The sequence below is a fragment of the Dunckerocampus dactyliophorus genome, chromosome 17 (assembly GCF_027744805.1).
Source record: "Dunckerocampus dactyliophorus isolate RoL2022-P2 chromosome 17, RoL_Ddac_1.1, whole genome shotgun sequence".
NCBI classification, from domain to species: domain Eukaryota; kingdom Metazoa; phylum Chordata; class Actinopteri; order Syngnathiformes; family Syngnathidae; genus Dunckerocampus; species Dunckerocampus dactyliophorus.
The window spans coordinates 24265001-24277500 of NC_072835.1; the positions used below are offsets into that span (position 1 = coordinate 24265001).

Here is a 12500-nt window from a genome sequence, read left to right on the forward strand (position 1 = left end):
CCTGGATGCTTCTCAAATCTATATACTTTGTCCAGCTGGTCCCCAAGTCTGCCTGGAGGCTCCTCAAGTCTATCTAGTTTGTCCAACTGGTCCCCAAGTCTGCCTGGATGCTCCTCAAATCTATATACTTTGTCCAACTGGTCCCCAAGTCTGCCTGAATGCTTCTCAAATCTAGTTTGTCCAACTGTTCCCTATGTCTGCCTGGATGCTTCTCAAATCTATATACTTTGTCCAGCTGGTCCCCAAGTCTGCCTGGATGCTTCTCAAATCTATATACTTTGTCCAACTGGTCCCCAAGTCTGCCTGGATGCTCCTCAAATCTATATACTTTGTCCAACTGGTCCCCAAGTCTGCCTGGATGCTTCTCAAATCTACTTTGTCCAACTGTTCCCTATGTCTGCCTGGATGCTCCTCAAATCTAGTTTGTCAAACTCGTAACCACTTTATTCTGTCAGTCCCTGAGAATACCCGATTGCAGTTTTTCTCCCAGTTTATGTTTACTTACTTTGTCCCAGAGTCTAAAAGGTTTGTCCAACAAGTCTAGTCAGTCAATCTCTTAGACTACCCAGTTTATCCCACTGGTCCCCAAGTTAACTTAGTTGGACCCAGGTTCTTCCCAGTGGGTCTTACAGTATTCCCAAAGCTATGTAATAATAATGACGTCATAATAAGAATCATCAAAACAAATCAAAGGTTGGGCTCAACATACCGCTTTTGAGGTAATGTGGACTTTGGATTCTATCTCCGTCCATGATAAAGGATTTTTTAATAAACCCTCTTAATGTGAAAAGGTGGGGGTGTAATGATGATGTTGGTGGTGCAGTCCTGTCAGTCAATAAACAAAGCCTCACCCCTGGCAAAGAAGCACCGCTTCTCCAGACTGTAGTCCTTCAAACACACACTTCAGTTCGTTAGACAGCAACACACACACACACCCAACAACACCGTCCTTATTAAGTGTGTGTGTGTGTGTGTGTGTGTGTGTTGGCTTGGCAGAGGGGCATGCCAAGGTTTTTAAACTGTTCTCTCATGGGAGGGGTAACTGTATCAGTCCCATTTTTAAGAGTCCATCTTTTCTGCAATTACTTGATTGGAAAATTTGGCACACCTCATTGGATAAGAGTCCAGTGACCCCTCCCCCAAACTTGACCAACCTGCCCCACCTTCCAAAAAAACCCCAGAAACAGTCCATGGAAGATCACAGTCCCTCTCTGTTTTAGCTCCCTCGCCCCTTCCCGTTTCCATTAGTCCAGCCAATGGTGCTCGTCCTTTCTGCTTTTATTCTGAAAAGGTCAGTCCATCTAGATGGCAAACGTTTAGCTAATTTCACCTTCTTATCACTTGAACTCCTGCAAAGAAAAAACATGACTGTTAGCTGAGCACCACCTCAGCAACGCGAACTTCCTGCCTCACTTATCAACTTTGACCCAAGATGTTGGACGCACAGCAAGGCGTCACTCCAGTGGAAAACTGCAGACAGGGGGAGCAACAATGACCCCAACCCAAGTAGGTGCAATGCTAGCCACAGGCCAACAGCAGCGGCGGTCTTCCATGTCCGGCAGCAGGTGGCGCCATGGTTGAAGCAGGAGAAGAACAACAGGAAGTGGGAGGAGGAGCTTGGCGATTGGCTAACCTTCCCGGTTCACGCAGCGGTGGTCGGCCACGAGGCCGCGTTGCAGATGGAGTCCGGCGCTTGTGACGAACACGGCTAGCCACCTGGTGGATATCCACGCTTTCATCCAACGGGAACAGCAAACAGAGCTGAGCGCCGACGTCCGGCTGTATTTCCTGAGACGATCCAAAAAACACAAAATATTTGACACCGCTTGGATGACACGAAGTAGCAAAAACTTGATTTCTAAATGTGACCTGTCCATCACGGCCAATCTTGACTGGCTTGTGTTCATTCCAGGGATTTGAAAGTTGTGTTGTCTTTGTGAACGGAAGCTCTCGTCTGTTGAAAGAAGTCAAAGATGTGAGGAGGCCAGCAAGAGGCAGCACAGACAAACCCCAGAAACCTGACACCTGTGGGATGAACTATCTTGGCTCTAACATCAATGACCCCTGACCTCAGCAATGACGTCCACATGGTCTCGTGTGGAATGAGTTGTTTGCACCCTGATTACTGCTTACCTGCACAGCCAGTCGATCTTAAAGACTCCACCCAGCATCTTGGCATTCATGCCAGCAGGAAGAACCCAGTGAATCGGAGAGCCGCCATGTTGAGACTCTGAAGCCAAGCGAGCAAAACCTAGGAGATGAGGTGATGAAAAGCCAGCGTGGAGATCAACGGGCCCAGTGTTCACTTAGTCAAGGACTTTATCCATTCTTTTATCCCACCTTGGAATTTGCCACTCTCCCGCACAGAAAAAACCAGGATGACGCTGCGAACCGAGCGGAAAGCTGCATTGAGTTTCTTCTCGTTGACAGGCAGAGTGGACCAAACGCCCTGAATAACATGATGAGCATATTGGTGAAAACGACGTTTAGCTTGAAAAAGAGAGGCATTAGCATACTTTAGCTTTAGCCAGAGAGACATTCTCATGGTTGTTACTCTTGATGAGGAAGAAGCGAGCGTCCTGCAGGATGTAACGAAGGCTAGCGGTTGGATCTGGAACAAAGAAGACGACTGCCACCGTGACCTCCATACAAGATGTTGATGACAAAGATGACAGAAAGTCAGGGACTTACTTTCCATCCCTTTGCGGACAGCTCGCACTGATGAGGACAGCTTCTCCCGTTTCTTCTCTGAACCTACTCCAAAAGAGTAACGAGACTTTGTTAGAAATTTAACATTGGATGGACACTGGAGAAAACACACTGTTGTTGCCACAGTTACCTGAGGCGTCAGAGGCCGAGGCAGAGTGTGCTGACTCGCCATCGTCGGAAAAACTGATGGAGGAGGCAGAGCGAGAATCACCCGCCTCGCTGCGAGTATCGTAGTCATTACCCTCGCCACGCCGTTCGTACTCCTCTTCCTCCTCCTCATCTTCCTCATCCTTCTCTCCTTCCTCATCTTCCTCCTCTTCCTCCTCCTCGTCGTCATCCTCCTCGTCCTCACCCTCTTCTTCTTCATCCTCTTCTTGTTCTTCTTCTTCATGAGAGGCAGCGGGGGAGGAGCTTCCCGACCGTTGCTCTGAGCCATACTCTGGTGCTGCATCCTCTTCTGATTGGTTATCCTCCAGACGGTGGGAGGGGCTTGTCTGACGCTCGTCACGCAGTGGCTTCTAAAGATGCCAAAACAAACAAGATAAGCTTCTGTCACATTGAAAGTGAAACATTATTGTGACATGACCTGACAAAGCTGCTAAAGTTCTGCTAGACTTGAAGACGTTGCGGAACCATCACATGACACTTGATCATGGGAGATTTTAGGCCTTCCATATAGTGACTAGTTCATTCATGACTAAATGGCAAGGTTCAAAAGTAAAAAGGAAAGTTGAATGTTGAGCTCGTTCAGAGATGAGGGCCACCTTGACAAGGGTCATGTGGCATTTCAAGTGTGAAAGGGGCAAGACGGGTCAGACCTGGTTGACACCTTCCAGGTCTCTGGGAGAGTCTCGACGTCGAGCAGCCTCGCCTCCTCGGCTCCTGGTGGCATCTCGTGCTCCTCTGCGGCTCTTTCGCTCCTCATAGTAGTCGCCACGGTAGCTACTGCCGCCGTGACGTCTGTGTGGACTGCTTGCTGCCCTCTTGGAGGAGGAAGACGAGAGAGGAGCTCCTGAGCCTCTCTTGTTGGTGATGGACGACCTGGAGGAGGTATGGCTGGAAGAGGTCCGCGGCCTCTTTCGATCGTGGCCCTCTGAATGTTCCCCCTTACGTTTTGCTCCTAGAAGACGCGCACGTCAAAATGAAAAATTAACAGAACAGTGAGTGCAGGTAGACGCTAAGCACAGCATCAGCAATACCTTTCTTGTCTGTGATATGTCGCTCAGTTTCAGGGTTATAAAGCTCATCATCGTGATCTGGAGCTTCAGTCAAAATATCTTCCAGAACGTTGAGCTCACCATCTGCCACGTCACAAAGTATACATGAAGATTATGTGGAATAAGCTTCTGTTTGTTAGTTGACATTAAGCCTTGTTTGCACAAAATGAGACCCAATCAGCATCAGAAAGTTAATTAGGGTTAGGGTTAGTGCTTGTCACTGATCAGAAATCCTTCACATCCTTTTTGTCAGCAGTAAAAAAAAAAACAACAAAAAAAAACAAAACAAAACAAAACGACGATCTACCTGACACGACTGGGAAATTATAGTATGGCTGTTGTGTACAAAGCACTTCTTCCCTTAGGAACAGTTTGTTTTGTTGCAGTATCACTCAGCATCCTTTCAGTTGACGGGCTACCATCACAATTGGGGGTTGAATCATTCCAGCAGACGAGAAGCTTGTTCGGATGAGAAATGTTGACGCTTTCATCATGTTAGCATTGTTGTGATGTAGGATCTGACATTTATCATTCTACTAATATACTGCTTCCAACATAAACGTGACATTTTGCTGGTGACAATTATTTTTTGATGAAAACCTCTGATCGGTTCATCAGCGGTAAAAATAATAATGGCATATCAAAGACAACGTTAGTTGTAAACAGATGTTGTTGGTTGCAATCAATCATCCATAAAAGATCAATATCCTGATTTGGGCTCAGCAACCCATGTCCGACAGAACAAAGAGATGCTAATAGCTAAACAAGCTAACCCTAGCATTTAGCTTACCTTTGTCCTCGCGGCGGTCGGCCGCCATCTTCGGTCATTCACGGTCAGACGTTTCGTGCGTCCAACTCCGTTACCGGTACCGACACGAATTTGTTCTGATCGATATGAACAATTGAAAAATCTTAATAATGGACTGAGAGCTACGGAAAGAGAGCAGACGTGTGTTTGTACCGGAAGTTGGTCTGCTGGGGACTTCCGTTAAAATGGCGACGCAAACGTGGACAGCTAGCGAGATATTTTGGAGGGTTAGCTATGCGTTAGCTAGCCACTGCCACTCACATGGAAAACCATTGTAGGGGTAAATACTTTAGAGTTACAAAAATAATGAATGAATCACATATATCCTTAAGACATCAGAATGAAGCTTTTAAAAATTGAATCAGTGAACGCTAGATAAACACCGTACAGTGTATAATTAACAAATGCGCTGTGTGAGCATGCTGTAGAGAGATCCATAGACATTAAAACATGTCATTTGCAACTGACAACGTCTTAGAATATATAACGATTGAAATGTGGAAAATAACAAATATGTATTAGTAAGTTGTAAGAATAGAACACCCAAGTGTTGACATGTTTGAGGACTGCTGAAAAAAAATATTTTGACCCCTAGTAAATGTTACTTAAATTAAGCATATTTTAATAGAAATAGCTGTATTATTTAACTCCACTTATAAAATATAAGTAATTTCAACCTATATTGTCAAAAATATGACTATTGTATTTTATTGAATTAAATGTAGCTCGAAAAAATTAAGCTTCACCAAATTCCGCATACCATCCGGTTTGGATTTTGAAGTTTGCGCATGCGCAAGGACATACCGCCTTTTTCAAAATTTGCAGGTCAGCCGTCAGTTACTCACTCTGGAGTCTGGTTACCCTGTAGGTGCATGTTGCTGTCATTATAGCCTGAATTCCAAATTGTTTGGGTAAGTTTAATAATCATTTGTATGCTGTACTTTTCACCACGGTCTTGTGTGATTATTATGTCTAACTCAAACTTTGTCCTACCGAAGAAAAGAAGTGGTGTATGGAAGTCCAGGTGTTGGAGAGATGAAAGTGAGGTGGCCTGCACTTTTCCATGTTAATGAGGTAAATACATGTTTGCTTCCATCCAGTGTACCTCTTTTCATTGTGCATTTCCACTGTGTGTTAAGATTTCACTGTGTGTATTACAAGAATCAAAATCACCTAAATAACTGAGCAGTGTTCTTTGTCTTCTGCCAGTGCTGAATTTCAGTGAATTACAACACATCCACTCATGACACCTTCATGGCACGGTTGGACAGTCTTCAGCCTCAGCTGACATCAGGTTTCCAGAAAAAGAGAGGCATCACTGGCCAGAGACTAGGCAAACATCTGCAGATCTTACAAGAGGTATAAGTGTTCATTCATTGTTGTCCATAGGTGTGCTTTAATATATTCTGTTCCAGTAAAGCCTGGATCAAAAATGTAAGACACATTTCCAAAGAAATATTTTACATGTTTACATGTTATGGTATAGAAAAAAACGCTGTTTTCTCTGGTGGGACAGTGAATTTACACCACCTGCACTGAGCAAGATTTTTGACCATGTCCATGACCATCGCCATAGTACTTTCATTCCTATACGATTCAAGATTCAAGATTCAAGATTCAAGAGTTTTATTTTCATATGCATAGTAAAACCCGCTGGAGTGCCTTCCTATCATGTGTTGTACAGTTACCGTACCAAACAGTGATGGAGGCTGTAAGGACACTTTCCATAGTGCATCTGTAGAAGCAACTAAGGATTGTGGTGGACATGCCAAATTTCCTCAGTCTTCTCAGGAAGTACAGTCTCCTTTGGGACTTCTTCTGGAGTTTAGCTGGGTCGGGACTAAGTTGGCCCCGTTCCACAATGAACCCCAGAAAAGAAACGGATGACGAGTGAAAAGAACATTTCTCCGCCTTAACAAATAGTTTGTTCTCAAGCAATCTTTGGAGTACTAGCCGCACGTGCTGGACGTGCTCCTCAAGCGACGAGGAAAAAATTAGGATGTCGTCCAAATAAACGAAAATGAAACGACCAAGCATGTCTCACAGGACGTCATTGATGAAGCTTTGAAATACGGCCGGAGCGTTGGTGAGCCCGAAGGGCATGACGAGATATTCAAAATGTCCGAGAGGGGTATTGAAGGCGGTCTTCCATTCGTCACCCTCTCGGACACGGACAAGATGGTAGGCGGAACGGAGGTCGAGCTTAGTGAAGATTGTGGCGGAGTGGAGGGAGTTGAAGGCGGAATCCATAAGCGGTAATGGGTATTTATTTTTGACTGTTATATCATTGAGAGCGCGGTAGTCTACACAGGGGCGTAAGGACTTATCCTTTTTCTCCACAAAAAAAACCCAGCAGCTAATGGAGGAGAGGAGGGGCGAATGAGGCCAGCCGCGAGGGATGTGGCGATATAAAGTTCCAAAGCCTCCCTTTCGGGTTTAGAAATGTTAAATAGCCGCGAGGACGGAAGGGTAGCCCTGGGGAGTAACTCGATGGCACAATCATAAGGTCTGTGCGGAGGAAGTGACTGGGCTTTCTCTTTACTGAACGCTTCCCGGAGGTCGTGGTAGACCGGAGGCACAGAGGTGAGATCAGTTTTTTCTGGGAGTTCAATCTGAGCGGACCGAGTGCGTGGAAACACAGATTTGAGGCAGTGTGTGTGACAAAAAACGCTCCAATTGATAATGGTGGATTTAGTCCAATCAATATGGGGGTTGTGTTTAAGCAACCGGGTAAGCCCTAAAATGATGGGTGCTGAGCGGGAAGGAATGACGAGGAAGCTCATGGACTCTGAGTGATTACCAGAAATGCGGAGAAGAAGTGGAACAGTTTGGTGTGTGATAGTGGCTAGGTGACGCCCATCAGGAGAACGCACCACTCTTGTCTCATTGAGTTCTATCACAGGAACACAATGTTGTTTAACAAAAACCTCATCAATAAAATTGTCATCGGCCGCGGAGTCAATAAACGGTTTGATTTCTAATTGTTTAGTTGACCAGGAGAGTGTACCTGGGAGTTGTAGTCTACGCGCCGGGTCAGGTGGTGATGTCATCACGGAGGGCGTGTCCGCGGGCGCGCTCGGAGGACTGGAGCGTGTTGCTTGGGTGCGTGGGCTGTCGGGGCAGATGGGACAGCGGGAGATGGAATGGCCTGCCTTTCCGCAATAGATTCATAGGCGGAGGAGCTTGCGTCGGTTCCTCTCCGCAGGAGTGAGACGACTCCTTCCCAGCTGCATAGGTTCGTCGACCCTCGGCGCCGGAGGTAATTCCCTGTAGACGGATGGCGGAGGCGGCGTCTGTTGGGCCTGGTAGCTGCCGTGGCTGTAGCCAGGAGTGATGCGTCTCCGGTCCGTGAGGCGATTGTTGAGCCGTTTCTCTATGCGGATGGCCAAGGCGATGAGGTCGTCGAGGGTCGCCGGAGTCTCCAGCGGAATCATCTGGTCCTTGATGGGGTCGGCAAGGCCCGTGAAGAATACGTCCAACAGAGCAGAAGCGTTCCAGTCACTCTTTGCTGCGAGCGCACAGAATTCCACGGCGTAGTCAACGGTGCTGCGGCGCCCCTGACTTATCCGCAGAAGGGTGCGTGCTGCGTCGCGACCAGGAGGAGTTCGTTGGAACACCTGTTCCATAGCTTTGGTGAAGGCGGAATAGGAGGAGCAAATGGGGGAACGACGGCTCCATTCCGCCGTGGCCCACTCCCCGGCTCTGCCCGTCAGGTGGGATATAATGAAGGCGATCCGTGCCCGCTCGGACCGGAAGGCAGCTGCCTGCAGCTCGAAATGGAGCTCGCATTGAGTCAAGAAGGTGTGTACCTCGCCGGAGTCGCCGGAGAACCTCTCGGGTTTGGACAGCGCTGTGCCGAATGCAGGTAAGATGGCGTCTGACGAGGGCGAGGGGTCTGCGGGAACCTCAGGGTTAGCGGGGGGTGTTGTGGTGGAAGAGCCTTGCTGTAGGATAGCGACCAACGCGCCGAGCTGGGTCTCCAGAGCCTGCATGTGTGCGTCTTGTTGGTCCGCTAGGCTTTTGATGCACGAACCCAATGCATTCATTTGTTCCTCTTGTCTGCCCAGGCGTTGGGCCTGGTGACGTAGCGCCAGCTTAATGGGCTCGGGCTCCGCGGGGTCCATGGTTTTGCTGGTTTATTCTGTTAAGTCCGTGGTGTGGTTTGGACCCCAGATGCAGAGGCTGAGAGCTTGTGTGGTCGTAAATGAACTTTTAATAACAAAAATGCAAAAAGGGCAGTTCCACCAACAGAAAGCAATGGTGTCTTGGCAAAAGAAGGAACAGAAAAACAAATAAAGGCAACACCATGAAGAGCAGTACAAACTTGGGGAGTAAAGCTGGATGGCAGGGAGGCGACAGGGTCCAAAAAGGCGTAGCACGAGGATTGTGTAGTAGGAGTCCTGGGACGAGTAGCCAGCCGTAGCGAGACAATAAACCAGCGGCTGCCAGCTGCGGGTAGTCAGCTTAAATAGGTACAGACTAATAAGCTACAGGTGTGCCCAGCGTCCCCGCCTCCAGCCTGCTCAAGGTGTGACTGCAAAAAGAGAAAACAGGCCAGGAGAAGGCAGGTACCAAGGCAACACAGCACATCAACCACCAGTGCTCACTGGCAACTGTGACACAGACCCTTTCCAAAAAATTAGAATGTCATGGAAAAGTTGTTTAATTTCCATAATTCCATTCAAAAAGTTAAACTTTCATAGATTATAGATTCAGGGCCCACAATTTAAACGATTTCAAGTATTTATTTGTACCCTATTTTTACATAATTTGGGCTTCCAGCTCATTAAACCCACGAAAACAGGAATTCAAAAAATTAGAATACTGTGAAGAAATCAGCCCAAATTTTGCAGGGCATCAATGTTTTAAACTGAGTGTCACACACTAATCATCTACTAAACTCAAATCACCTGCACAGGCTTCCCCAGGTGTCATTAAATTGCTTCAGTTTGGTTCAATTGTCTCAGTTGGTTTCAATATGGGGAAGACTGCAGACATGACAACTGGCCAGAAGACCATCATTGATACCCTCCATAGGATGGGTAAGCCACAAAAGTTCATAGCTAAGGAGGCTGGTTGTTCACAGAGTGCTGTGTCCAAGTATATCAATGGAAAGTCTAGAGGAAGGGCAAAATGTGGCAGGAGAAGATGCACCAGCAAAAGAGATGACCGTGGGCTTCAGCGGATTATCAAACAGTGAAGATTCAAGAATCTGGCAGAGATCCAGAAAGAGTGGATTGAGGCGGGAGTCACAGCTTCAAAAACCACCACATTCAGACGCATCCGGGAGATGGGCTACAACTGTCGGGTTCCTCGGGTCAAGGCACTTCTGAACCTGAGCCAACGTAGGAAGCGTCTCCACTGGGCCAAGGAGAAGAAGGACTGGACTGTTGGCCAGTGGTCCAAGGTCCTCTTTTCCGATGAAAGTAAAGTGTGCCTTTCATTTGGGAATCAAGGTCCAAGGGTTTGGAGGAAGACGGGTGAGGAACAGAACCCAAGCTGCCTGAGGTCCAGTGTGAAATATCCACAGTCCGTCATGATTTGGGGTGCAATGTCCGGTGCAGGTGTTGGTAAACTCTGCTTTCTTAAATCCAAGGTCACCGCAACAGTCTACCAGAATGTTTTAGAGGACTTCATGATTCCGCCAGCCAACTCACCGGACCTAAACCCCATTGAGGATCTATGGGGTATTCTCAAGAGGAAAATGAGGGGCACCAGACCCAACAACAAAGAAGAGCTGACAGCAAGCATCAAGTTAAATCTGGGCTTCCATAACTCCCAGGCAATGCCACAGGCTGATTGCTTCAATGCCACGTCGCATCGAGGCAGTGATTAAGCCAAAGGGATTCCCAACCAAGTATTGAAGATTGACATATTGTTTTGAAAGTACCATATTTTGATTGATTTGATGTGATCCTAATTTCTTAATTTTTTTTTCCTGCAAAAACTGAGAAGTAAATGGTGATTTCTTCACAGTATTCTAATTTTTTGAATTCCTGTTTTCGTGGGTTTTATGAGCTGGAAGCCCAAATTACGTAAAAATAAACAAACACTTGAAATTGTTTAAATTGTGGGCCCTGAATCTATAATCTATGAATGTTTAACTTTTTAAATGGAATTATGACAACTTTTCCATGACATTCTAATTTTTTGGAAAGGGTCTGTATATATTTCTTGGGATGCAATAATTAAGAAAATTTAAAAAATCATGATTCAGGTGGCTTTGATACTTTAGTGTCACGGTCTGACAGTTTTTTTTGATGGTCTGATAGTTTTTTTTTATATGAAATAAACTCATGCCTTTTTTAATTTGTAACTTATTGACTGTTGCTTGACTGTCGTGGCAGTTAACTTGAAAAGTTCAATTAGAGAAAGGTTTTCATGTGATTCAGTTTTTGTAAGATATTTCATGTAGCAAACTAGTCTGTGTGTCCAGTACTGTATCATCCCATGAAATGTGGTGCCCAAACAAAGCGCTATACATGTTGCTGACTCACTGTCTGTGCAATTTTTATTGATTGATTGCTAAATAACCCACCATTGTGAGTGGCAGCAATGTGATAAAGAAGGTGAGGGAACTTGATGGAATTCCATCTGGCCAGGATGTATGGGAAATCCGCATGAACAATAACTTCTATGCAGTCCTCATTTATAATTATTTCACACTGGTTTTCTGCGTGTAAAACTATTTATTCTCTTTATAAAAATGTAATTAAAAATATATATTTTCAGGTGTTTAGAATAAATGAATTAGAATTACTGTATTTCCGATTGGAAATATTGCATTTGTTTTCATATGTTTGTTTTTGTCTGACTTTTTAAAAATAATTATATTAATCTAGATACTGCTGTATTTACAGTGCATATGTGTGTGTCTTGTGTTTTTGTGCCCAGTGTTCTCAGAAGAAGCGTTTGGGGTAGGGTAGGAAGGGTAGGAATTAGGGTTAGGGTAGGAATTGTTGGTGTTAATGTTTCGGGTTAGGAGTTGGTGTCAGGGTTTTGGTTAGGGTTAGGCTTGGGGGTTAGGGTTTGGGGTTGGGGGTGGTTAGGGTTGAGGTTGGGGTTAGAGGTTAGGGATGGGTTAGGATTAACCCTTTTAACCCTTGGTTATGTTATGTATGTATTCTGGTATTTGTATCCTGTTAATTTTGTTGTACATAAAGATGAAAAGATTGTATTTTCGAAGTAGCACAGGAGGGTGATAGAGGCTCAGATCGTCTTTGTATATGCATCACAAACCACCATATGGTCGCTTTCTGCTGACGTCACTTCGTGTCTGTCCACGTGGTTCGAAGCGTACTGTTGGAAATGTGTTGCCATCCAACGTGAGGCGTCACTATAAGGTTAGTGTAAAAGGTTAATTTCATGTTTGATCATACTTGCGATATAGTAGTAGTATTAGTTTGTGGCTAAAAGTAGTTTATTTTGAACTATTGTAAGGGGTGTGGTGAGAGTCGCTTCCTGGTTTCGTCGCGTCCTTGTTTCGTCACTTCCTGTTTTCATCGCTTCCTTGTTTCGTCGCTTCCCACGTTCGTCACTTCCTAGTTTCATTGCGTCCTTGTTTCGTCACTTCCTGAGTTTGTCGCTTCCTGGGTTCGTCGCTTCCCGTGTTCGACGCTTCCTGGTTTTTCGTCGCTTCCTGTACATGCTTCCGGATTAGCGGAAAACGTGGCCTCAGTTCATAGAGGCAATGCTATAAAGTTTGCACAAGACTTGTAAGTCATGTTGGACCATAAATAGGGATGTTTTGACTTAGTCAAGTATCC

At 45.7% G+C, this 12500-nt stretch overlaps 1 protein-coding gene and 1 long non-coding RNA gene across 2 annotated transcripts in view; one reads left to right on the plus strand and one right to left on the minus strand.

Moving 5' to 3' along the window:
* Nucleotides 1-4926, minus strand: part of ythdc1 (YTH N6-methyladenosine RNA binding protein C1) — a 9193-nt gene extending 4267 nt beyond the window's left edge. The window contains exons 1-10 of the mRNA XM_054757668.1: nt 4717-4926; nt 3909-4010; nt 3528-3829; nt 2840-3227; nt 2692-2754; nt 2517-2611; nt 2341-2449; nt 2134-2251; nt 1870-1954; nt 1634-1788 (exon numbers count right to left, since the gene is read on the minus strand). Coding sequence (XP_054613643.1) covers nt 1634-1788; nt 1870-1954; nt 2134-2251; nt 2341-2449; nt 2517-2611; nt 2692-2754; nt 2840-3227; nt 3528-3829; nt 3909-4010; nt 4717-4744 — 1445 coding nt within the window. The 5' untranslated portion in view covers nt 4745-4926. The remainder of the gene's footprint in view (nt 1-1633; nt 1789-1869; nt 1955-2133; nt 2252-2340; nt 2450-2516; nt 2612-2691; nt 2755-2839; nt 3228-3527; nt 3830-3908; nt 4011-4716) is intronic.
* LOC129170291 (uncharacterized) lies at nt 4369-9367 on the plus strand. Its single transcript, XR_008566575.1, has 3 exons — nt 4369-5645; nt 5733-5808; nt 5944-9367. It is a non-coding gene; the product is annotated as an uncharacterized LOC129170291 (long non-coding RNA).
* The last annotated feature ends 3133 nt before the right edge of the window (nt 9368-12500 follow it).